Genomic DNA, 27,782 nt, shown 5'->3' with positions numbered 1-27,782 from the left:
AAAAAAAAAAAAAAAACAACAAAACCAGAGGACTGCATTGTTCACAGCCTCACTGTCCTTCCTTTTCACAGCTTGGCAATCTGACCAAGCCACAAAGTGACACTGGCTTCTCACCTCCATTTAGCATCACATACTCAACGTTGGGGGGTGGGGGTGGGGGGGACAGAAGCAGGCCTGTCATGGTGGCAGAAGGATAGGTCACACTTTTCACAAGTTTTAAGCAATTAAGATACTGAGAGATGGCACTTGTTGGGCTTGTAACTTTGTGCCAGGTGCTTTACTCAGGACGGCTATTTTTCGATTTCTCAAGTGTGGAGGAAATGACTCCCTGTCTCCTGCAGCTCATTAGCGATAGAGTAGATAGAAGCCACTCTGCGACGGAGAAAGTGAAGAGTGACACTCTCAGAACTGACTGCACTGGCCTAGTCTGGGGCAGAGGCAGCGCGGAACCGCTGACTCCCAGAGCCCCCGCCTCCTTGCACTCGGAGCCGCCCGGGCCAAGACGGGGGTCGGGGCGGCCGCCCCGCCGGTACTCACAGCATTCCTGCGCCGCCTTGATGCACACCTCCTCGGCCGTGTACTCCCCGCCGCCCAGCCGGAGGGGCTCCCTATCCGACAGATAGAAGAGCACTTCCACCCCCGGCTCAGGGGCCTCCAGATTCACCTCGGTCTTCTTGGAGCTCCTCATTTTAGCACAAAAAGCCATGGCATTGCAGTCCTCTTTTATATTTAGATACTACGGTGGAAGGAAAATGAGACCACGTGGTCACTGGAAGCGTGTTTTGAAGGGAAGCAAGCAGGAAGACAGGGCATTGGATAAGTACCTCCCTCGCCCCTTCCCTCCCTGAAAATCAAATGCCTCAGAGTTTACTGCAGGTGAAAGCATGGAAAATAATCAATTACGTACTCTAATTAATTAGGGTCAGACCATATTCTCAAAAACTGAAGTGATTTTAGACATGGCCTGAATTTATTTTCTCTACACACAAATTATACCTGAAAAATGTGCCTCTTTCCAGAGCCACTAATGTTTATGTTACTAATACTCCTTCTGTCTCTACTTGGAATCACTTACCTTTTGAATAGACCTATTGGCACAAATCACATTGTCTTTTTGTTTACTATTAATGATTTTCATTTTTCCATTATAGCTGAATTACAGTGTTCTGTCAATTTCTACTGTACAGCAAAGTGAACCAGTCACACATACATACATACATTCTTTTTCTCACATTATTCTCCATCATGTTCCATCACAAGTGACTGGACACATTGTCTTTTAATTTTATGTCTATCTCCCACTAAACAGCAGGCTCAGTGAGGGCATTAACCATGCCTTACCTGTCTTCAAGCCCCCAGAGTCTAGCCCAGGGCTGGCTCTAGGTGCACACAAAAGGATGACCTATTCATGTTCACAAGCCACAAAAGAAGATCATGAAAATTAGTGAGTTGAACCAGGTCCTTCACCCCACAGACAGGCAGGGTGATGGGCAGCACTTCGTAGCTCCAGAATGAGAGCAGAAAGCCTTGCTTTGAAAAAGTCAGAACCCCCTGCTGAGAAGCTGGCAAATAAGTTACTCACACTAAACCTTTTCCCTAAGAGGGTGGGCAACTTGGATCAAAGAGCCAAACTCAGCAACTTAGCCCTGGGCAAGGTCAGACAAGAGGGAAGAACTAGAGAAAGCCCCACAGGTTCTTTCTTCCCCTCATCCCCTCAAGGCCAATGGCCTCAAACTAATTCCTCTGACCCCAGGTTCCTACTTGCCGGCTGACTGCCAGGCCAACCTTCACTCAGTCCTCAAAGTAATGTCCCTGTGGCACACGTCACATTCTCCCAAGGCCCTCCATCAACCTACAGACCAGTCCCAAGCCCTAACAGAGGCCCTCCGTCACCTGCTTCACGAGCCCCTCATCCTGTCTCACTCTCAGCCCTATTTCACGCTCGAAACCCAGAAAGCTGCCATCTTCTTGTGCCCCAACCCTCTAGCCAATGCCATTTTCCTCATTTTCCTACCTTTCCTCAATTCCTCTACCTTCCCACTTCAATCCTTTGATGGCAAGTTTCAATTTTCTTTAGAACTCAGTTTGGTCATTACTCCTCCAGGAAGCTTCTTCTGAACCTCTAGCCCACCCTCTGAGTTAGACGCCCTCTCTCGAACTCACCACACTGCACTAACCACTATGTCATGATCATTTTACACAGGGGTCTGTCTCTCGCCCCCTCATACCATGAGTTCCTTGAAGACAAGGACTATGTCACTCATCTTTGTATCACCAGTGCCTAGCGCAGAGCCTACACGATGACCCGAGACAAGTCAGAGGGGGTGGACAGCTGTCACAGGTCCCTTCACCAAATTCATGTGCTTGGTCTATTAGCTGCCCTGGCGAGGTGAGATACTTACAGGAAGGACACGAACCAGACAGGCCTCAATGCTACAAACTGAGAGGGATTCAATTTTACTGGTTTCATCTCCAAAATAAATCTGAAAATCAGCAGTTTCCAAAGACCAGGATGAAAGACTAGCTCATAACTTACCTTGAGGTTCAGATCAATTGTCAATCAAGAAAGTTTTAAAACCCAACACTGGGCCTCCAGCTCTCCCCCCACAATGAAAAATAGAGACGGAAAGTGAAGCAGCTAAAGTCTGCCTCATAATGTAAGAAAAACCTTTGTCCTTGAGAATCTATACAGACATGGCAGGGAAGAATTCAGAGTCTGGCAAGTACACATAATCGTACATAATTATAATCAAGCTGTGGCACCGACTGAAACAGAAATCAAAAACACAACATCCCGCAGGAGAGGATTTACTCAACAAAGTTAAGAAATAGCCAACACAAAGGACTACTATGTAGTTGTTAGGGTGACGCAAGGCTATCTGAACCAACACTGAAAGGATGTATAAGACATATTGCAAAGGGAAAAAAGCATAATATGTACATATGGTGATTCTTTTGGTTATACATATGTATAATCTGAAAAAAACAAATTGTTAACATTGGTGAATATCTACTAAAAAGTGACTTTGACTTTGTACTTTCTATATTTTTGTACTCTGAAGATTTTTTTTTAAACTAGAATACTCAACATTTGGAAATAATGATATTGAAAAATAAAAAGATATATTACAGGTAGTCCTACATGCTTAAGATCAGTTTCATCATTCTTTATAAAAGCTATTTTCCTTTTTATCTTTCTTTTAAATATGCAGATGTACATACCTGCATTTATTCGGCTGCTCAATGTCCCCCAAAAAGCAGACTGGATTTTCTTCTCTACTTTTCAAAGCCTGTTCAGAGCTGAGCTAAAAGACAAATAAATAAATCATAAATCAGCTGCAGAGGTAATTGCATCAGAAAATAAGAGAACACTTTCATTAAGGAAGGAGCCCAAACCTTATGCAAGCAGGAAAAAGCATTTGGGAGGAAGAAGGAAAAACAAACACTGATGAAGACACAGAGAGGACAGAGAGGTACCTCAGGGTGTAAACATCCAAGAAGGTATTATTTTCATAGCTTCAAGAAAGGAAGCCAAGGGAGTTCCTGTTGTGGCTCAGTGGGTTAAGAACCCAACTAGCATCCCTGAGGGTATGGGTTTGATCCCCGGCCTCGCTCAGTGGGTTAAGGATCTGGCATTGCCACAAGCTGCAGCATAGGTCACAGATGTGGCTCAGACCTGGTGGTGGTGTGGCTGTGGAGTAGGCTGGCAGCTGTAGCTCTGATTCGACTGCTAGCCTGGGAACTTCCATATGCTGCAGGTGTAGCCTTAAAAAGGAAAGAAAGGAAGGAAGAGAGAGAAAGAAAGAGAGAAGGAAGGGAGGAAGGAAAAAGAAGAAAGGGAAAAAGGAAAGGAAACCAGGGCCTTGTTTCCTGGCGTTTGAGTCCCCTGTCTGGGGTAAGTAAGGACCATGCGCCTTTTCCATCGACAACCCTTCTCTCTCCGAGGCTGTGCACCACAGTTTAGGGACCCCCAAAGAGAAGCACTTTTATTTCCCATTTCTAGTTCCTTCAGAATCACCCTCCTCCCAGCCCAGTCTACCCTTGGTTTCATTTTAATGGCGAAAAAGAGGACGGTAGGGCAAAAGGAGGAGGGCCTAGGAACAAATCTCTACCACTATGCTTTCAGTTCACCAAAATATTTTTTGAGTCACTCTTACTTGAAAATTTAGGCAGCAAATAACGGCCCTCACAACTCCCCAACCTCCCCTCAGAGCCTTATTCATTGTAAACAAAAAATACCAGCTTGATTCTGCAGAATTAAGGTACCTGGGTCCCATCCTCACCACCACCACACACACACACAGTTGTGTATTATTTTAACAACTTTCCTTTGTGCTTCTCACAAATTCTCTTTTCAAAGAGTAGAATCAAACTATTTTTGCAAATAGGGAGCAACAACTCTTAGTGATCTGGAAGCGGTTTCCAAGTTAATGGCAATTATTATCTCAGTTTTCTGTTGGTGATTCAACATACTCTATCAGAATCCAGCTTTAGGAAGAGCACAGTCCCAGGCATCACATGGCAGAAGCAGAAGGGTGCCTGGGGTGAGGGAGCGGAGTTACTTCTAAGACTGCAAGGCCAGCATTCCCACAGGACCTGACAGCCGAAGTGTCAGACAGCACAAATGAAAACACAAAAGCAATCTCTTATCAGTACAGTGCGTGTGTCATGATGTCAATCTTCTACGCCCCTTGCTCACCTCGGTGACTGACTACGCTGGGGAGGGCTGGTTTGGGAAGGCCATGATAAGACCTAGGCAAGACTGATGAGAGCAGACCCAGGTGGGGATACAAGGATGAATTTTGATGTGACAAATCTGAATTGACTATTTTGTCACAGACTTTTTTTTTTTTTAATGGCTGCACCTGCAGCATATGGAAGATCAATCCAGGGATTGAATCTGAGCTGCAGCAACATCAGATCCTTAACCCACTGTGCCAGGAATCAAACCCATGCCCCAGCAGTGACCTAAGCTGCTGCAGAGACAATACCAGGTCCTTAACCTGCTGTGGCCACAGCAGGAACTCCTGTCATGGACAAGTTTTTAAAGATTCAACTAACAAATCATTATAGTTTCAGCTTTAAACATATAATGTTCCAATCACTTTAATTACATAAATAGTTACCCAGCCCTGCAACGAGACAGCAATCTGAAATTAGCTACATGCTAATAACTTACTTCAGCCCAGAAGCAGGGGTTCAAATGCCACATTTAGGAGACTCACTCAGTAAGTATTTCTGAGCAGTTCTTCATGCCAGAAGCTGAGCTATGTCAGGAGGTCTCGATGAAGAGCGACAGCAACAGGCCCCTGCTCATGCGGAGCTTACAATCCACAGGACTAACAGAATCAAAGATGCACAGAAAGAAGTAATTACAAAGAGCTTAAAATGCCATGCGGAAAAAAGAGCATTTAATAAGAGGAATGTGAGCCAGCATGGGACTGAAGAAGGAACTGAGCAGAGATGTAACGGCTATCCTGGGAGGTGGAGAAAGCAGTCTGGGTAAAGGATGAGCAGGCACAAGTGCCCTTTTTTTTTTTATATAATGATTTTTATTTTTTCCATTATAGCTGATTTACAGTGTTCTGTCAATTTTCTACTGCACAGCAAGGTGAGCCAGTCACACATACATGTATACATTCTTTTTTCTCACATTATCATGCTCTGTCACAAGTGACTAGACATGGTTTCCAGTGCTATACGGCAGGATCCCATTGCTTATCCATTCCAAAGGCATGGCATCTATTAACCCCATCTATTAACCCCAAATTCCCAGTCCCTCCCACTCCCTTCCCCTCCCCCTCTTAGCAACCACAAGTCTGTTCTCCATATCCATGATTTTCTTTTCTGTGCAAAGGTTCATTTGTGCCATATATTAGATACTACGCAACCATAAAAAGCAACAAAATCATGCCATTTGCAGCAACATGGATGGAACTAGAGACTCTCACACAACTGAAGTCAGTCAGAAAGAGAAAGACAAATACCATATGATTTCACATATATCTGGAATCTAATATAGGGCACAAATGCCCTTTAAATGTAAAGAGCCAGTCTGGTCTCTCTGGGGAAATTCCTTCAATATGCCTGTTTACACTGGGGTAAAGAATAGCACCAGCCCATTCACACTCACTAACGATGCGTCTGCAGCCTTGCTCCGCCAGGTTTCCCGCAGCACGCTGCCAAGGAGGAAGAGAAATTGGCCGATAGGCTCCACGCTTCAAAGCAGTAAGACGCCCGCTCCAAACCAGGACACGGACACACACTCAGAACCTTTTTGAGCAGGAAGAGACCTGAAATTCCACCAGGCCCAGGCTCCTTAAAAAGGGCTACTGTGTAAATCTTTTTAAAGCCACAAAGCATTTTAATATGCACCATCGGATCACATGTTGCTTGAACACAGGCGTCATGGGGTTGCTCTGGGCCTCATGTAAGATTGAGGATCAGACTAAAATTACTAGGATTTGGGGGTTCCTGTCGTGGCTCAGTGGAAACGAAATCTGACTAGCATCCATGAGGACATAGGTTCAATCCCTGGCCTCGCTCAGTGGGTTACGGATCCTGTATTGCTATGGCTGTGGTGCAGGCTCCAATCAGACCCCTAGGCCTAGGAACTGCCATATGCCGCGGGTGTGGCCCTAAAAAAAAGACAAATAAATAAATAAATAATCGCTAGGGTTTTATCAAAACCTGTAAGCAAGAAGAGTTTGGTTTCTCAATTATTCTTTTCCTACTACAAGCAATACTACACTGAAGTCATACTGCACCTAATTTTCAAAGTGACCTTCACTATTACTGGACAGAATTATCAATTTTAAAATGGCATCAATGGCGATGCTTAGCTTAAGAGATTACACTCTGAGAAATCAAGATCGCCAACAAGATTTCTCGACAATATGCATTTACTATGATTTTTTATAGGCTGATTTAATAACGACGAAATTCTTGCTCTCAGAAAATTGACTTTCTAATAATAAACATTTTAAAACATCCATAGAGCACTTAAAAGCATGCTAGGCACCATTCTCAGCACTTAAACCTAAGACTGGTGATCCACTTTATATGACATGACAACTCATTCAGGATGACAAGTGTTTTTTGGTGCTACAGCATTTGTGCAATGGCTTCACTCAAATAACATTTCTTTCCAAACAAACTGAACAATATGCTCTAAGTACTTATTTTTAGAACAGGTAGGAAAAGAGCAAGAACAGCTTATAAGTACTTTGGATTATCCCAAAAAATCAGGTTTCTTGCTACAAAAAACAACAAATATTTAATGCTAAAAAACTGATCAGTAGGAATCACAATTCCCTTTAAACATAACATGATTCACTAGGTTCCATTACCAGCTTAAATAAATACAATGAAGCGCAGAAAACAGGAAGGATAAAAGAGAGTAATCAAAAGCTTTTTGATAATAGCAGTGAATTCTTCCACCCTAATCTACTTATAAATTTTCAAGGATTTGAAAGAAAACGCCTTCCTTTTAATGATAAAGGATTACTTTAATGGCTCAACCTTGGAGATGCTACTTTACATGAAAAAAAAAATTCGGAACATTTTTTAGATTCTCAAATGTCTGTGACATGTACATCTAATTCACTCATTCTTTCTTTTTTCTTCCTTCCTTCCTCCCTCCCTTCCCTTTCTTTCTTTTTGTTGCACCTGTGGCATGCAGGAGCTCCCAGGCCAGGGATCAAACTCGAGCCCCAGCAGTCACCAGAGCCACTGCAGTTGCAGTGACAACACGGGACCCTTAACCACTAGACCACTAGGAAACTCCACTTTCTCAATGAGGGACAAGCAAAAGAAACAAAACACAATTCTCTGGGTCTGAAAAGGACTAAATGCAACAGATGGGATAGTACAACTATTTTCTGATGCAAGATTCCAAAAATCTATGTTTGAAGATACTGAAAGCCTCTTAAATTTTCAAGGACATGTTTTGCAAGATAGGTATCCATTAGGAGAAGAACACAAAATCATATTTTGCATAGTGGAGAGACATAAAGATAGGTCATATTAATCAAAAATCTGATGATCAGAATATGACTGCTTTTGGCCAAAGGCCATGGCCAGATTTATATGAAAATAGACTGGATAGTGGTTAAAATCAATGACAAGAATCTAAATAAAATACTTTGGGTATTTGACTTTTACTAGAGAAACCATCACACCTCCAGTGAGTTTATGGCTGGATGCCTTAAAGGAATGAAAGCTTTTGATTTCTGAGCAGAAAATACAAATAAAAAAGTTGACGAATTAAGGTATGAACCCAGAAAAACTGAAAAAAATATGTAATTTTTTTAAACTGTCCTGAAATCAGCTGCTTAATATCTTAAGAAATGTTACAACTAAAGATCTTAAACCTTAAAAACCATTTCAGCCGGCACAGTCTAAGGCTGGTGAGGAAGCCTGATGTAACAAACAAGCTCCAAGCACTATTTTGATCAGTGCTTTACTGTATTAAGTGATCAATAAGTAGCCAAATGGTTAAATGGAAGATGACGATAACAAAGCAAGCAACATGGCCCAACGGAAATATCACCATAATCCAGGGTGTGTGGGTTTTATTACCTCTACACACAACTGGGAAGCAGACCTTGAGCAAATCATTTTAATCTAAGCCCATCCATTACCCTGAAAGGAAACATCTTGCCCAGGATCAAAAAGATCTCTCAAAAGTCTTCCTCAAGCTCCTACAATGCCTTTTTCAAATGAGGCTGTAGCTGTGAAAAAGGTGTTTGTGCTAAAGCAATATAATGCAGGCTTTATGGCAAAGGGCTGAAGTGGGCTGACACCTTACTTAGAAGAACAAAGAATTAATGGGGATTCTGAGCAAAAGCCTAGTCATAAATCAAAGTTCCATCTCATAAGTCTCAGGTGACACAGCAGAGCAGTTAAGAGCATGATCTGGAGTCAGAAGGATCTGGGTGTGAATCCTGCCTGCCCCCCCGCTGACTAGCTATTGCAACCTGAGGCAGGTTATTTAACATCCCCAAACCTCAGTGTTCTCAGTTGGGGTGGGGGGGGATAAAAAATAGCATTTGTCTCCTAGAGCTGTTAAGAGTTACATTCGTTAAGGTATAGAAAGTGTCTAACACAGAGGGCAGCACGCAATAAGTAAGCACTCCTATTTTGGTGGTAATTTCTGTTAAACTGATTACAGCTTGATGGAATACAGTTCAGCCAAGCAGTGGGAACTCCAACAGACCCTGAGCACCTGCAACACCTCCTGCACGGAGCTAGGCACCTGCACCTAATTCTCAAAAAAGCTGGAAAGGTTAGGTCAATCAGCGCGGGTGCCAGATGTCAAACACACAACTGATTCCAAAGACCTGGCTCTTTCCACACAGGGATAAACCGCTTTAAAGTGACTCCCAGCACCAACATCACTGTCTTCTCCGGCTCCTTGGTACTTTCCATAGTCTAACATCCACGTAGGAGACCAAGCTCATTCCGGGCCCTCCCTCCCGAGACTGAAAGAACTGTTTGTTATTCAAAAAATCATTAAAGTGACCCGGCCCAGCATGCGTTCCAGCCCACAGCTAATGCACTGCTCTGGTACCACTATACTAGAGCAGGGGTGGAAGGAGTGGGAAGTTCTGGTGGTCCTAGCACAGTGTCTAGTGGACACGGAAGCTCCTTGAGGCCTAATACACACACCAGGGAGAGCATCTTGCCTCCCTCACGTCTCATCACCTGAGGCTTTGCACAGAGAGTAGTATCTCTGCTTCCCTTTCAGTCTCATCACCTGGAGTTTTGCACCCACCAGAGCCTTGGAAGTGACTGCGTCTGTTGCTCTCAGTGCCCCTGCTTTGCCAAGACCCAAATAACTGTTCTGATGAGGACATTACAAAATTCTATGCAAAGCTGATGGATTCTGGCCAAAAAGACAACATAAATACAAAATCTGCTACTTTTTTTTTTCCTGTCAGCAAGTCAGAATTATGGCTTTTCTATATGCCTCTCCTGCCACACAGAATAACTCACTTCTAACTATAACAGCAATTCCAGGAATACCCTAGAACCGTAAGTGCTGCTTCATTTACAATAAACTTCTAGGGATGATCAAACAATCAATGCCAACTCGATGGGCTGGGGCTCTCTGCACTGCTCCCAGCGAGCCTGCTCTCCCCGAGAGGCTGCTTCTGAGCAAAGTAAATACAGTATTTTGCTTAATTAAAGTCAATACGCGTTTTCCTAAAAGCCACATGGTATCAAGACGCTTTGCTATTTTTTGTCCATTTTCTTCTTTTACCACTAATACATCCATAATGTTATTAAAGAGCACAGAATATAGTGGTCAAAATATGATAGCAGAAATGGACACTCCAACCACCGAAGGTGGGGAGAAGGCTTGTTTCCATCTTCTGTGCTTTCCCATCGTTCACGACTAAAATGCCCAGTAAGCACTTGCACCATCACAATAAAACCTTGCACTTTATGGCACTTTACAGCTTAAAAACGGCTTTCACATCTATAACCACATTCAAGCCTCACAGCCCCTTTCACAGATGAGAAGACACAACTTCAAACATTCCCACGGTCAAGTGGCCAGTGAGTGGCGAGTCTGGGCTGAGACATTTCTCAGCCTCCAACTTCACTGTCCTTTCAGTTTGCCACACGTCCTTGGGCAAGGTGCAGGCACTGGGGACCCTAAAGAAGCACCATGCTTAAAATCCGAGCCCACCGAAACCTTCCGTCTATTAACAGAAGCAGCTCAAGAAATCAGACGTGGAGGGGATGCTGACCGACAGGCGTTAAGAACTACAGGAGTCGAGAAGAGAGGGCTGGGAAGTGATCGGGAAGAGTAAACTCTGCTCCCAGCCGTGAGGAATTAAAAAAAATTTTTTAAGTTCAGCTGTTCTGGAAAAGAGCTGGAGGGAGGAAAATCGAGAGAATGGAGGTGCAGGAAGGACTCTGCAGACGAGGAGGGATCAAGCAGGAAAAAGGCAGACAGAACAGAAAGACAGGCAGGGCTGGACTGAGGACAAAGAGGGGGTTGTGCACGCGTGTGTGTGCACATGCGTGTGTGCACCCACGTGGACCGGCTTCTGCCTGTAGGCAGTAAGAGAAACTGCCCATCACAAAGAGACCTGGGTTACAGCCCAGTTCTGCCAGGACCTGTTTGGTACTGAAAAAGCCTCTAAAGCTCTCAAGAGTTCAAATCCTATATAAGAAAAATATTAGATGACTTCCATGGTTCCTTACAAAACAGAAGCAGTTAGAAGCCTGTGCCTGGAGTCACTCTAACCTGGGTTTAGATTCCAGCTCTAATGTCTATGCGACCTTAGACAACTTTCTCAACCTCTACCAGTTTTGTTTCTTCTGGGATTAAGAATGTATCTACTTTCCGGGGCTGCTTTGAAGATTCAAGATTTCTCTAAATCTCTTCCTCTAAAGTAAGTTTTTTAGTGGCTCATACTCAAAAAACTAACAGTTCATTAGTTAATCCGTTTTCTGTGAGTATACTCAATGCTTTAAAAAAAAAAAAAAAACTTTAAATTTAAAAAAAACAAGTCACAAAGCAAACAAAACTTACCTTACAAATTTTTAAGCCATATTATGCTGTACCCCAACACAACTCATTCTTCATCAATTTGTATTTCCCAAGTGTCATGATGCAAAGACACAGAACCTCTATGCCATCTGATGAACCTTGAAGGTAACTGTAATTCAAAGGAATATGCAGGAAACAACCTTGAATCCCCTCCACCCTTTGGAGGGGATTTATTTGTGTATTACAAATACACAAAATTTTACAAATTTATTATCACGGCACATTCCCTTACTCCCTCTCTGTTAAGTACTAAGTTCTTTACAGGCAGAAACCCATCTAACATGTTCCCTATAATTCTTTAACCACTTAGGGTTCCGGACACAAACAACAGAAACCAGCTCTGTCTGTCTTCGGATGGAATTGAATTACAGGAGAGCTGTAAGAACACAGGAACTGTCTGACAGGGACATCATCCTAGCACAGCCACCACTGGTCACCAGCTCTCACTACAACTGGACTCCTGACTCTGCTGCTTCCGCAAATGACCTCAAGCCACTTCTATGTATCTGCACCATTCCCTCCCCATTCAGAGTCCTGCAACAGAGGAATCCAAGAGGCTGAACCTAGGTCTTCCTCCATCATGTGTCTGTATCTCCTTCAGCTTCCACAGCCACGACAGAAGATCCGTCCAGAAAGGAAGGGGGTGCAGATGCTCGACAGTGTCAGTTCGTGTCATTGCTATCAAATGGCCATGTCTACTCTAGCCTCTACCCCAAAGGATCTCAGCTCTTGCCTCAAAATATAAGTAAGGTAGGGAGAAAAATAAAAGGAAATCTCAAGAAAAGATTTCCCTACATGGTCCCCTACATCTCTCCTCAACCAAGACACTGTAATCGGTTATGTTTAGACTTGAAATAGCCTGCCAACAGTCTCCAAGGCTGCACCGCAGACACAGCTCTGCCGTGGTCTGTATTTGCTCAATAAATAACCACTGGCCTTCACCACGGCAGCAGACTTGATCACCAGGCCAACACCGCTCCTCCCCATCTGGCCTGGTTGTCTCTGGCACCAGCCGAGAGTCTCAGGTACTCGCCACTCTCTGACATCCTGGGAATCTGTGCTGATAGCCATGCTTTACAACAGCTGTTCAAACCTTTCTGACCATAAGCTATGGTAAGAAAAGTATTGTACGGCATGTGTGAGTAGGACAAAAAATGAGTTTCACAGAAAAATATCCTTACTACAAGCAATTCACTCTGTTTTCTATCCCATGCTATTTTCTTCTACCGAATAATAGGTTTTAAATGCTAAAAAGAGCCACAAAATCAATTTCACAGCCCACTAATGAATAATAAATCACAGTTTGAGAAATACTAGTTTAAAGGACTCAACAAGATTAGCAAAATAAAATTCACTTTAAAATCACTGTTTATCGGAGGTCCCGTCATGGCGCAGCAGAAACGAATCCGACTAGCAACCATGACGTTGTGGGTTCAATCCCTGGCGTCACTCGGTGGGTTAAGGATCTGGCGTTGCCGTGAGCTATGGTGTAGGTCACAGACGCGGCTCGGATCTGGTGTTGCTGTGGCTATGGTGTAGGCCAGTGGCTAGAGCTCCAATAGACCCCCAGCCTGGGAACCCCCATATGCCACGGGTGCAGCCCTAATAAGACAAAAAAGACCAAAAAAATAAATTAATTAAATAAATTCACTGTTTATGTTCAATGCACATACCTTCCTCAGCTGAACGTAAAACAGTGCAATGTATTTCATCTATAGCTCTTTTATCAGAGAACCCTTGCCTAATAGACAACAGCTGAAACCAGCATCCCGACGTGTTGCACCAAAATACTCAGTGGCAACGCCTGGTCTTCATTCAATTTTCCTGCTAATATTTTTTGCGGGGAGGAGGGAAATGGTACAGACTCCAGCCATGGAGCTTTTTGGCCTCTCCTTTCAAGGGAACAAAAAAAAAAAAAAAAAATGCAGAAAGAGAGAAGGGGAGGATAATTTCCTAAAAGCACTGCAGGGATAAATATTATGATAGGATGTTAATGAGTACTTAGAGTAAAAAGAAAAACATAAGCATAATAACTAGAAGTAATAACTCCCTTGCTCCTGGACAGCATCCATTAAGTAAAACAACCAACCAACCAAAAATTCATCATGAAAAGCCTATGAAGCACAGCTTGGTGGGAATAAAAGAATACAAGAAAAGCTGTATCATCAAAGAAGAGTTAGTAACCCAAGAAGGTAACAAGGTAATAATACATGATTGATTGCCAAACACAAGAAACACCTAAAAGCAAGGCAAAAGAGCAGGCTCGGAGAAGAACATACTGAGGTAGAGACTGAGGTAGTTCATCCAAACCAGAAGAACTCAGGGAAAACCAGCATGGTAGAGGTAAGCATTCTGGTCAAGACCCGAGCCAGACACTGGCCCTGCCACTTAGCAGCTGGAATCAAGCCACTTTTTAACTTTGTGTGATTCTTTTGTCATTTGCAAAGAAGGACAGCAGTAATTCTTTTATAGGATTGTCTTAAACGCTGGGAGAATTACACACATACATCAAACACCTGGCCCACAGTAGCTATACAATAGTATGACCCTTATGAAGCAGGTGGGCCTTAAACTGGACCTTTAGGAATGGGGAAGGTACAAATTGGAAGAGCTGAGCGAGAGGAACATTCCAAATAACGGAAACATGAAGGAAAGGGGGAACTCTTGGAGACGGAACAGGAGGTTTGTACCACAGAAGGAAGTGAGGAAAGGGAGGGAGCTGAGACCAGTTTACAGACGACCACAAAGGCCTAGCTCACGCGCGCGGACTTTCCTTTGAGGAGACAGCCCCAGAGCAGAACTCCAATCCCCACATTCACAGGAATTCCTCAGAAGCAGGAAAGTCCCCGTGTGTGACCATGTGCTGGGCTGGGGTGGGGGAACTCAGACATAGGAGATGAGGGGCGAAGGCATGGGACATTTAAAATTCATCGGGGCGGGAGTTCCCGTCGTGGCGCAGTGGTTAACGAATCCAACTAGGAACCATGAGGTCGCGGGTTCGGTCCCTGCCCTTGCTCAGTGGGTTAACGATCCGGCGTTGCGGTGAGCTGTGGTGTAGGTTGCAGACGCGGCTCGGATCTCACGTTGCTGTGGCTCTGGCGTAGGCCGGTGGCTACAGCTCCGATTGGACCCCTAGCCTGGGAACCTCCATATGCCGCGGGAGTGGCCCAAGAAATAGCAAAAAAAAAAAAGACAAAAAAAAAAAATAAATAAAATAAAATAAAATTCATCGGGGGAAAAGAATATCTTCTGTTAAAGTATTTTAAATGAACCGACTAGTCCTTGATGTATTCACCGGCAGGGTAGATGACACTGCCCCCCACCCTCTCCCCAGGGCCAACATCCCCGGACAATAAAAGTGAAAAGAGCAAACAGCCCCCAATATTGCGACTGGTAAGAGCCAATTTCAACATTCACATGGGGGATCCATCCGCTAACCTCAGCTTACTATACACATGTTAACTGCCACAAAGAAGCAACATTTTTCCCTAAAAAACACAATGAGAAGCTAGAGGTTTTCTTCTGCAAATTACACTGTGAATGAGTCAGAAAAAACTTTCCCAAAGCTTTCGTCCGCATGGCTCAAGAGCCAGGCCAGCTGGGACATTTACTAACAGCAGTGGGGGGATGAACATTCTGCTGCTGTTGATTCATCATCCGCTGCAATGCAGGCTCAGGGAGGAGTTCATGGGGCTACCCTGGGGAGTCACTCTGAATTATTTTTGTAACATCTTGTCCTTGGATAAAAGGGAACACAGAGTCAGAAATAGGAGGTCAGGAGGTCACCTATTACTCATTCGAGTTGTTTATGTGGCCTTGCTTCCCTCTCATCCAGATGCAATGCCCTGGATAATTGATAGACATAAGATAGTCATGTTTCCAGGGATCTATATATGACACAATTCACAAAAATCATGTTGATTGGAAACTTACCTGCCTTTGATGAGTCAGAAGAACACATCAGACTTTCTCAGGCTTTCCACTCGTAATTTTGACCAAAATTTCATTTCAGGAAACTGAGATGGGTGGAATTGGGGTGGGGGGGGATCCGATTAGTGGAAGGTGCATAAGCAGGTTCCCTTGTACTATCATTCATGTAAACAGTCTCTATGAGCTTACATGAATGTTTGTTCAGCCTATGGAATTCTCTGGTGTGTGTCCAATCAGGTATTCCCTGAACAGTTCTGTCTCGGACAAAAGAACTGTTTGTCCAGTGCATCACACCTGTACACACAGCTGATAAATAGCAGGAATGGAGCACAAACCAGGTCCTCAGATGCCACATCTCACGGATCCCACATCGCAACAAAATAAGTATTAATGAAGGAAACTCTGCCTTTCTAGACTTCCTCCAAATGAATGCAAAAAAGCAAAGTCGGCTTTACTATCCATAACCATTAACTAATCAAAACCAATAAAGTCAATAAATACAATTATATACTTTTTAAAGCTTACAAAGCACTTTCAATACATGCTCTCCATTAACCCTTACAGTAACTTTAAGCATCATTCCCCTTAGTTTTAATCATAAGCAAACTACAGCCTAGAAAGACGAAGTGACTTATGAAAGGTCATATGTATTTATTAACTGGGACTCAAATCCAAGTCATCAGGAGGCAAAGGAAATGGGAACAACTGAAGAAAAAATGACAAGTGATCATGGTGAAAAGGTCAAATTTCACTAACAGTCTGATTTAGAATAACAATGCTATTTTTTTATCTAAAAGTGTAGTTATTTTTAAATTGTAGCTACAATCCTGCATTAGCTGGAACTATAAATTACTATCATCTTCAAACTATAAAAATTATTTAGACCCATGATAATAAAAAATATACATTCAACAATATAGAAATCTATCACTGAAAAGCAAACGTTCCTCTCCCTACTTCCCAGAGATTATTCAATTTTTTGGTACAACTTTTCTTGAGGATGATTTGGACTTAAAAATCCTAACATTTTGATTCAGCAACCCCACAATATATTAATGAAAAAAAGCAGGTTACATGCATAGGATGAGCCAGCTATGTTTCACGGACACAGATATAATCCTAGAAAGAGAAATAAGGTGGAAGATGGAGAGCACACCCCAAGAAAAATTACCCATTTAAAGTGTTTATCTCAGAGTTCCCTTGTGGGGCAGCAGAAATGAATCTGACTAATATCCACGAGGACGCAGGTTTGATCTCTGGCCTCTCTCAGCAGGTTAAGGATCTGTGGTATAGGTCACAGGTGCAGCTTGGATCTAGTATTGCTGTGGCTGTGGCACAGGCCAGCAGCTGCAACTCTGATTCAACCCTAGCCTAGGAACTTCCATACGTCATAGGTGTGGCCCTAAAAAAAAAAAGACAAAAAAAAAAAAAAAAAAAAAAAAAACGATTACCTCAGGTGTCTATGGGATTCATGATAACTTCATGTTGCACGCTTTTTAAGAGTTTTCAAGTATTCTACTACAACTATGTGCTATTCTAATGGGGGGGGGAGTAACTCACTAAAGTTACATAAGGAGTTAGGGCTGGGACCAGGGGTTCAGGAGACTGACTGCTAGTGCACAATCTAAGCCATTATATCAATAATATCAATTTGCCTACTATACTTCTGAAACAGCTCAAGAGTAATCAACAACCCAAAGCAATTAAGAGATGTGACAAGGCAAAAAGTAATTATTTGTTAATAAGTAACAGAGATATTAAGTGCTATGACTTCAGAGGAGAAAGAGAGCATTGATGCACAGAAGGATTCCAAAGGTTTCATAAGCCAGAGATTTAGAAAGGTAAAGAGAAGAGCGCTTCATTCCAGGTGAAGATAAAGGTGTGACCAAAGGCAGCAGGAAGGAAACCAGCCTGCCTATTTGGCAGACAGGAAGCACACCCAAGCATATCCATAAAGAGAAGCAGAAAACAAAGACCAAGGAGGTAGGCTGGGGTCAGACCAACATGGAAGAGACGATGGTGCAGTGGATATAGGTCCTGGGCATAACAGACTGCTTACACATCCAACTGGGAATAAGTCCCAATCATTCTAACTCCTTTGTCTCCAGCATATGATTTTTCTCTCAAATCAGGGCAACAGTATCCTGAAAAGTGCCTGCCTTACTTTCACCTGCCTCTATTCCAGTCTCCACAATGCAGCCTATTTCTAAACTGCAATCTGAAAATCGCATGCTTTCTCTAAATTCCTTTACTTTCTACTCTCTTAGGAAAGACGGCTTTTTAGGCTACTTGTGATCTAATCTCCCATGGCTTTTCAACATTTGTACCCCAAACTCCAATGTACTATTTGCAGGTCCTGGAATGCAGGACACCCTTGCCCTCCAAGCCTTTGCCATCCCCACTCATTCTCCAGTTCACAGCTCAGAAATCACAGCCATCACCCCAGGCTTCCCTGACTTGACCCACCTGCCAAGGTGAGGCATCCAGATCATCCTGTGCTTGGCTTTACAGAAGCACTTATAATCCTGCTCGGTGACTGTCTATAGAATTGTGTCTTCTCCGCTGTCTTTGAGCCCTGAGGTCAGGGACTGAAGCTATTAACTGACAATATGCCACAACCCAACAACAGTGCCAAGGGTACAGAGGATATTCAATAAATGCTCGTGGAAGACCATGTGCTTCCACATTTCCCTGTCCAGGACGCCTTCCCTGACCAGCCCCACCTCCCTCTAGAAGTACTCGCCTAACCCATGTGAATACTGTGTACCAGTTTGCACTTCAGAAACTGTTTCGTAATATCAAATGCGCCCTTCTAGGCCTTTCTGAATTTTGTAAAACAATTTAACTTTGTGTTTTTATATCTCCCCCCACCCCCTGCCACCTCAGATTTCTCCGTGTGTTAGGAGGTGTCTAGGTGAAATGATAAAGTCTAATATAGATTATCAAATCAATTCATTTGGGCCAGCAAGTGAAAAAAACCCTCAGGGTCATAGTAAGTACGGACCAAATGTTGATTTCTGCTAAAAGAAAAAAAAAAAAAAAATCAATGATCAACTGTGGACCAAATTTGCAGACACCATTTTAAAACATTCTCTTACAATTATATTGCTCTGTGAAGGCATTTAAAATCTTTTAAGCTATTTTTTAAAGTGTACAATTCAGTGGCTTTTAGTATCCTCATGAAGTTGTACTACCATTATCACTATCTAATTCCAGAACATTTTCATCACCTCAAAAAGAAACTTCATGCCCATTAGCTGTCACCCTCCTTTCTTCCCAACTATACCTCCATGCTGCAGTCTTTGCAGCTGGCCTATTGCACCTCACACAATAATGTTTTCAAGGTTCACCCACGCTGTAGCAGGTGTTAGTATTTCATTCCTCTTTATGGCTAAATATTATTTCAGGGTATGAAGGCACTTACTTTTTAAAAATCATTTTCGAGAGATAAAATAGAAGCAAAAATACTCCTTGATCTCAAAGGAGTTCCCTGGTGACCTAGTGGGTTAAAAATACAGCATTATTACTGCCATGGCTCAAGTCACTGCTGTGGTGAGGGTTTGCTCCCTGGCCTGGGAACTTCCACATGCTGAGGATGCGGCCAAAAAAAAAAAATCACCATAAAAAGTGAAAACGGTATTATCAGTGATGTAGTCTTTACCATAGTTTTCCCATTTAATCACGATAACAACCTTGTGAGGTCAGTGGAGCCTTCACCTCCTCAGATGAGGAAACTGGGGCTCAGAGAGAGTACATTATCTGCCAAATATCAGTGTAGTTAGGACGTGATCAAACCAAAGTAGTCAATAAATGTTTCTTTAGTACTCTTCAACAGTAAGATGAATCTAACTATTTTCATCAGAGGTAAAACTGAGCAGCATGTCCCTGTCAACCAGCTGATAAAAGCTAAAGGACAATGTTTCAACCCTTCACTCATTCACGTGCTCTCTCCACGAAGAGTTAATGAAAAACTCCTATGCACTATGCCCTGTCCAAGGATCTAAGGATATAACATGAATACTGGGGATACACAGCATCTTTATTCATAGATTTTTTTTCTTTTGTTGTGTAATATCCTGTTAAGATAAGACAGACTTGACACATTTAAATGATGATGGGAAGAAGAGAGTCAAAAGGACAAAGGTGAAGGTAAAGAGGGGAAAGGGATGATATACTAACCGACGGCTGGAAGATGGGAGTGGATGGACAGCAGACTCTGCAGGCAAGAGGGGGTGGCAGGTGGTGTATGCCATTATCCTTCCTCCTCCTCCTCGAGAGTTCTCTTTATCTGTGTACATGGATGATCACAATAAAGACCACAACTGCCAGCCTCCTTTAAAGCATGATGAAACCATGGGAGTAAGTTCTGGCCAGCTGGATATAAACAAAGCTGTGTGACAGCTTCTTTCCAAGAGGCTAGCATATGGCCTTGTCCCTTTCTCCTAATCCCTTCTGGAAGTGTGAACAGCCTCTGAACCTATTGAAGGTGAGTTTCTAACATGAATGGGAGAATTAAATACACAAGGACTGAGTGGGAGGGTGGAAAACCTGGTAGTTAAGTCACAAAGTTTAAAGACACACACCTGGGTCCTAAATCTGGCTTTTCATACAGGAGATAAGATGATTTAGACACACTGCTCAATCTCTGAGCCTCAATTCATTTATAAAACAGACTTCAATAAATGGTGTTGGGAAAAACTGTGCAGTCACATGCAAAGGAATGAAACTGGACCTCTATCTTACACCATACACAAAAATCAACTCAACATGGATTATAGACCTAAACATAAGACCTGAAACCATCAAAGTCCTAGACAAAAACACAGACAGTAAGTTCCTTGACACTGGGATGGCGGTGATTTTTTTGACACCAAAAGCAAAGGCAACAAAGCAAAAATAAACATGGGGAACTATATCAAACTAAAATGCTTCTTCTGCACAGCAAAGGAAACTATCAACAGAATGAAAAGTCAACCTGCTGAATGAGAGAAAATATTTTCAAATGATATATCTGATAAGGGGTTAATATGAAGAATATATAAGGGGAGCTCCCATTGTGACACAGTGGAAATGAATGTGACTTGGAACCATGAGGTTGTGGGTTCTACCCCTGGCCTCACTCAGTGGGTTAAGGATTTGGCATTGCCATGAGCTGTGGTGTAGGTGGCAGATGCGGCTCGGATCCCACGTTACTGTGGCTGCGGTGAAGGCTGGCAGCTGCAGCTCTGATTAGACCCCTAGCCTGGGAACTCCACATGCTGCAGTGAGGCCCTAAAAAGCAAAAAAAGAAAAAAAAAATACACACACACACACATATGGAACTCATAACTCAATAGCAAAAAAAAAAAAAAAAAAAAAAACTAACTTCACAATCAAATTTAAAAGGGGGGGGGCAGAGATCTGAATAGACATTTTTCCAAAGAAGACACACAGATGGCCAACAGGTACATAAAAAAAACACTCAAGGGAGTTTCTGTCATGGCTCAGCAGAAAAACGAATCTGACCAGTATCCATGAGGATGCAGGTTCAATCCCCAGCCTTGCTCAGTGGGCTAAGGATCTGATGTTGCTGTGAGCAGTGGTGTAGGTCGCAGCTGTGGCTCAGACTCTGAGTTGCTGTGACTGTGGTGTAGGCCATCAGCTGCAGCTCTGATTCTACCCCCAGCCTGGGAACTTCCATATGCTGTGGGTACGACCATAAAAAGCAAAAAAAAAAAAAAAAAAAAACACTCAATATCACTAATCATCAGAAATGTAAATCAAGGAGTTCCCACAGTGGCACAGCAGGTTAAGGATCCAGTGTGGCCACAGCTGTGGCATAGGCCACAGCTGCAACTCTGATTCAACCCCTGGCCCAGGAAATTCCACATGCCACATGCAGTGGGAAAAGAAAAGAAGGAGTTCCTATCACGGCATGGCGGAAAAGAATCTGACTAGGAACCATGAGGTTGTGGATTCGATCCCTGGCCTCACTCCGAGGGTTCAAGGATCTGGCATTGCTGTGAGCTGTGGTGTAGGTCACAGACATGGCACAGATCCCGAGGTGCTATGGCTGTGGTGTAGACTGGCAGCTGTAGTTCCAGTTCAACCCCTAGCCTGGAACTTCCATGTGCCACGGGTGTGACCCTGAAACAAAACAAAACAAAACAAAAAAAAAGAATGACAAGTGTTTGAAAGGATGTGGACAAAAGGGAACTCTTATGCAGTATTGATATAAATGTATGTTGGGGCAGCCACTATGGAAAACAGTAGGGAGGTTCTTCAAAAAATTAAAATCAAATTACCATGTGATTCAGCTATTCATCTGAAGGAAACAAAAACACTAACTCAAAAAGCTATCTGCACCCCCTGTTTACTGCAATATTATTTACAATAGCCAAGACGTGGAAACAATGTGTCTATACACACACAATGGGATATTATTCAGCCATAAAATAGAAGGAAATTCTGCCATTTGCGATGATACAGATGGACCTTGAAGGCATTCCACTAAGTGAAATAAGTCAGAGCGAGACATACTGTATGATCTCACTTACACTTAGAATCTTAAAAAAAAACAAATAAATAAAAACTGAACTCATAGATCCTGAGAATAATAGCGTTTGCCAGAGGTTGGGGGTAGAGGGTGGGCAAAATGGGTAAAAGGGGTCAAAAGGTACAAACTTCCAGTTACAAAATAAATAAGCCCTGGGGACATAGTGTACAGCATGCTGACTATAGCTAACAATACTGTACTGTGTATGTGTAAGTTACTACAAGAGTAAATCTTAAAAGTTCTCATTATAAGGAAAGAAAAAAACCTACGTGTGGTGATGGACATTAACTAAACTGATACCGTATTAATCATTTCACAGTATAAACATATCAAGTTACTTTGTATACCTAAAATTAATGTTATATATCAATTACATCTAAATGAATGAATGAATAACCTATACTGACTGGATTGAAATCAGAAAGGCTAAAGTAAACATATTAAAAATGTATTAAAAGAAAAAAAGTTGGTGACCTGGCAAAGTCACCAACTTGACCACAAGTTCTTAGAAGACATGAACACAAGATCTTTTCTTTTCTACAGCCTCAAGGCATAGGTGGCCCAGTGCTCTGAAATTAGCTACTATGTATTTGGTCAATAACACTTACTGAGATGCTACTATGTGCCAGGCACTGTACCAGGTGCTCTGGTTATACTGAGAAAACAAGAAAGACAAGATTCTTTATAGAAACATATAATTTTCTGCCTTTTTTTTTTTTAAGGGCCGTACCCGCAGTCTAGGAGGTTCCCAGGCTAGAGGCAGAATAGGAACTGTAGCTGCCGGCCTATGCCACGGCTACAGCAATGCCAGATCCTTAACCCACTGAGCAAGGCCAGGCATCAAACCTGCACCCCCAAGGATCCTAGTCAGGCTTGTTTCTGCTGTGCCATGACAGGAACTCCAAGAAACATATAACTTTTTAAACACTGGCTGGGTTAATAAATCTGAACCACAAAATGTCATAGCTAGGAGTGACATTAGTAATTAATTCATACAATTTACTCATAAATGTGGACAAAGACCTAGAAAAGTTCATTGGCAAGCTCAAAATAAATGTAAGGATTAGATTAAATCAGCATTCCCAAACCAAATTTTCTAGAACCTTGTATTTCTGTGCAATGATCACTGTTCCATATACATATAGCTGAGAAAGTGGGGAGAAGGAAAAAGGAGGTATTATAGTGAAATAAATAAATTGAAAACACTAGTGAAACAATCTTTTTAACAAAATGCTCAGCCTTTAAAAAAACTTTTTATTGACATATATGTGCTGTAGAGTATTACATAAATTGGTATACAATATACTGATTCACAATTTTTAAAGATTATACTCCATTTATAGTTATTCTAAAACAGCGGTATATTTCTTGTGTTGTACAATATATCCTCATCGCTTATTTTATATCTGTTTGTACCTCTTAATCCCCTACCCCTATACTGCCCCTCCTCCCTGCCCTTTCCTCACCAATTAACCACTGGTTTGAAGAACACTTAGCCTTCAATATGGTAAGAAGGGTAGTGAGTCTCCTGCTTTTGCAAAATTATTTTGACTTCTTTTTTAATGGAACACATACTTAGTCAAGAGTCAGATGATCTCTACGGTCTCTGTCACCTCCAAAATTCTATAAAGTGATCTAAGAATAGCAGTCTCAGAAAGTCTTTATTTCTGGGAAGATGGGTTAATAGGCCAATGCCTTCCAAAAAAATATTCATTCATCATTTATCCACCCATTCATTAAATCACTTACATTTATAGTCTCTCTTTCCCACAGCCTCACATGCACACACATGTCCTCAAATTGGATAGACACAAGCACAGGAATAAAATTTTAACTTTCAGTTGAATCAGATCAAACTAAAAAGGTACTCATAAAAAAGGGAGGGTGAGAACACGGTCTTTCTACAATGCCACCTTAAGCAGGTGTTCTGGAAAGTAATGCCTGGGAAAAGTTACATTTCCCTACTATTCAATAACCCAAACAGCTGGAGAAAAGTCTTTGCAATTCTGAGAATAGCAGCTGGGCGCAAAGAAAATGCTGCAGAGAGAGAGAGAGAGAGAGGAGCAGTCACAGAGGACACAGCAGAGGCGCCCTTCCCCAGCTCCGTCCCGAGTGATCCTCAGCCTTTATGTGCCTCAGCCTTCTTGCTTCCTTCCCCTTCAACCCACTTGATTTTCCTGTTTTCATCTCTGACCTTTTTGCAAGTCTTCTCTTTCCACCATGTGATTGGATAAGTTGTATGACACACTGGCAGCTGGCCAGAGAGTCTTCCCAGAAGAGAGCCCACTTTTCAGGAAACCCTCCCTTGTTTCCAGTGAAGGGAAGATGATAGAGAAGAGAGGGAGCAAAGAGTGAGAGGATGGTGAGTTCGAACAGCTTACTAAGATCTGACAACTCAAGCAGGTACCTGTTCACCAAAACAGATGCCAGCTGTGTCCAATTCATACTTAGTACACACACATAATTTTTTTTTTTTTGTCTTTTGTCTTTTGAGGGCTGCACCCACAACATATGAGGTTCCCAGGCTAGGGGTCTAATCAGAGCTGTTGCTGCCAGCCTACAGCACAGCCACAGCAACGCGGGATCCAAACTGTGTCTGCAACCTACCACAGCTCACGGCAACGCCGGATCCTTAACCCACTGAGCGAGGCCAGGGATCGAACTTGAAACCTCATGGTTCCTAGTTGGATTCGTTAACCACTGAGCCACGACAGGAACTCCAGCACACACATAATTTTTAAGCTTGTATATATCTCTTTGTATGTCAAACATCAATGTTAAATGTCTTTAATATGAGAACACCATTGACAGTAATGGCTCATGTTCCCTCAGATACATATTTTCTTGAAGTGATAAAAACAGAAATAAAAGTATATTTAAAGCATATATCATGTGGTAGCCCTCTTGTTAAATTTCCCAAACATCCTCCCCACCTCCTCTCCCCCAGTCACAGAACCTACACATTGGGAACCCCTGATACACACCAAATTTACATACACCTTATCTAATCTCATACAAACAGATTTTCAGAAGAAAGATCAAGTGGGCAAACGATTTTCCTAAGGAATTTCCCATATATATATATGAAATAATAATTTAATAATTATTTAATAATAATCTCCCATATATTATATATCTATTTTTGGCCATGCTAGTGGCAAACAGAAGGTCCTGGGCCAGGGATCAAACCCATAGCTGTAGCCTGAGCCACAGCAGTGACAATGCCGGATCTTTAACCCACTGAGCCGCCAGAGAACTTGGCCCTAATTTCCATATTTATTTATACAGTTAAGCACTAAATAATTTTCAGTATGTGCCCATGTGTAATATCTTACACAATACCTATAACAATTTGGGGGATCAGGTTCTAGCATCTTTATTTTCAGAGGGGGGATCCTCCTCCACTTCCCAATCTCCAAATGCTAATGAGCCCCAGGAATCAGACCTGGATCTTCACCTCTTGTCTATCCACACTCACTTCCAAAACACTCACACCCAGGTGCATGATTTAATGGCACTTAGATGCAGACAATTTCTAAACTTTTATCTTAGAACTCCCATCTCAAATATCCAATTATGTCTTCAACATCTCCACTTGAGAGTTAATAAGCATCTAAAGCCAATATAAAAACACTTGATTCCTGCAATAACAACACACACCACACCTCTCTCCTCCCCCACGTTCAACATCTCACTAAATGCCACAATTATTCACCACATTGTTTGAGCAAAAAATTCAGAGGTCAGTCTTGACATCTCTCTTTTTCTCACATCCAAACCATCACTGATTCTATCAACTTAGCTTCAAAAAATCACACATCTAACAATTTCTCACTACCCCATTTTCAGTCACTATTTTCTTCTTGGCATGAGCATCAAGAAGGCTGAATTGTGTCAGTTTTATACTCTCTTATATCTGCAATGTCTGACACACAATAAATGCTCAATCAATAGGTAATGAATAAATGACTACTGGCTCAGAGAGGTGATAGGACGCAGAAAAGAAGATAATGACAAAAGCCATGTCTGTAAACAACAGCAGCATCTTCTCAGATCCACCTCTTAAGAGTATTGACAATAAAAACAAAACTAAACAAATGGGACCTAATCAAACTGAAAAGTTTCTGCACACCAAAGGAAACCCTAAATAACACAAAAAGACAACCCACAGAATGGGAGAAAATCTTTGCAAGTGAATCGACTGACAAGGGATTCATCTCCAAAATTTATAAACTTCTGCAGCTCCATACCAAAAAAACAAACCACCCCATCCAAAAATGGGCAGAAGATCTAAACAGACACTTCTCCAAAGAAGACATACAGATGGCCAAAAAACACATGAAAAGATGTTCAACGTCACTCATTATCAAAAAAATGCAAATCAAAACCACTCTGAGGTACCACCTTACACCAGCCAGAATGGCCATCACCCAAAAGTCTACAAACAATAAGTGCTGGAGAGGGGGTGGAGAAAAAGGAACCTTAGTACACTGTTGGTGGAACTGTAAATTGGTGCAACCACTGTGGAAAGCAGTATGGAGATGCCTCAGAAAACTAAACATAGAACTACCATTTGACCCAGCAATCCCACTCCTGGGCATCTACCCAGAGAAAACCACGACTCGCAAAGACACATGTACTCTGATGTTCATTGCAGCACTATTTACAATAGCCAAGACATGCAAACAACCTAAATGTCCATCGACAGAGGAGTGGATCCAGAAGATGTGGTACTTATACACAATGGAATATTACTCAGCCATTAAAAGGAATGAAATACCGCCATTTTTAGCAACATGGATGGACCTAGAAATTATCATGCTAAGTGAAGTCAGCCATACAATGAGACACCAACATCCAATGCTTTCACTGACATGTGGAATCTGAAAAAAGGACAGACTGAACTTCTTTGCAGAACAGATGCTAACTCACAGACATTGAAAAACTTATGGTCTCCGGAGGAGACAGTTTGGGGTGAGGGGATGTGCTTGGGCTGTGGGATGGAAATCCTGTGAATTCAGATTGTTATGATCATTATACAACTACAGATGTGATAAATCCATTTGAGTAATAAAAAAATAAAATTACAAATTCTAAAAAAAAAAAATAAAGTTACTCCAGAGAAATTGAAAAAAAAAAAAAAAAAAGCCATGTCTGGAACCCAGATCTCCACATACATAATGCAGGATTGTTCCCACTATTCCATATTATCTTTGGAAATTTTAAAAGAAAAAAGAGAAGGGGGCTAAAGAGCACCACCCTTCATTCTTACACTTGTTTTTCTTTTTACCTTTTATACTCCTCTCTCAAATGCACATACTCAAAACTTCTCTTCCAATAAACGTCTATTCTTAGGAGTGAGGAGATGCATACAAAGAAGAGAAACATTCATGGATCCAAAGACAGTAAACTTTTCAGTAGCACCTTTCGTCTGTCTGCTTTGGTAAAAAATTTTCAAGATGAATAAGGATGATGAATAAGGGGAGGGAACCAGTTCAGATGCTTCTACAGCCTGATGCTGTAGAATTCTCAACTGATGCCAACTCTCAACTGAAACTATCAGGACACAAGTTTGGCTGCAGGGGTGCTTCTATGAAGTAAACCAGTATATGCATACATTTTATCTAAGGGCACTTATACATTCCTCCTGGCATCCTTGAAGAATAACTATTAGAAAATAAAAGGCTGGGTTCTGAAGGAAAGAGGAACACTTTTCTAGCTTAATAAACCTCTTTGGACCTTTCTCAGACC

At 42.2% G+C, this 27,782-nt stretch overlaps 1 protein-coding gene across 13 annotated transcripts in view; it reads right to left on the bottom strand.

The window, feature by feature from the left end:
- JAK1 (Janus kinase 1) overlaps positions 1-27,782 on the bottom strand; it is a 246,901-nt gene that overhangs the window by 54,464 nt on the left and 164,655 nt on the right. For 8 of the 13 annotated variants that reach the window (XM_021093532.1, XM_021093531.1, XM_021093538.1 and 5 more), the window contains 2 exon segments: positions 3,223-3,305; positions 538-736 (listed from right to left, as the gene is read on the bottom strand). In XM_021093532.1, coding sequence (XP_020949191.1) covers positions 538-736; positions 3,223-3,228 — 205 coding nt within the window. In that variant the 5' untranslated portion in view covers positions 3,229-3,305. 13 annotated transcript variants of the gene reach the window in all.

Source organism: Sus scrofa, chromosome 6 (assembly GCF_000003025.6).
Source record: "Sus scrofa isolate TJ Tabasco breed Duroc chromosome 6, Sscrofa11.1, whole genome shotgun sequence".
In the NCBI taxonomy this organism is placed as follows: Eukaryota; Metazoa; Chordata; class Mammalia; order Artiodactyla; family Suidae; genus Sus; species Sus scrofa.
The sequence above is the reverse complement of the archived record's forward strand: the minus strand, read 5'-3'. Positions and strand labels throughout refer to the sequence as shown.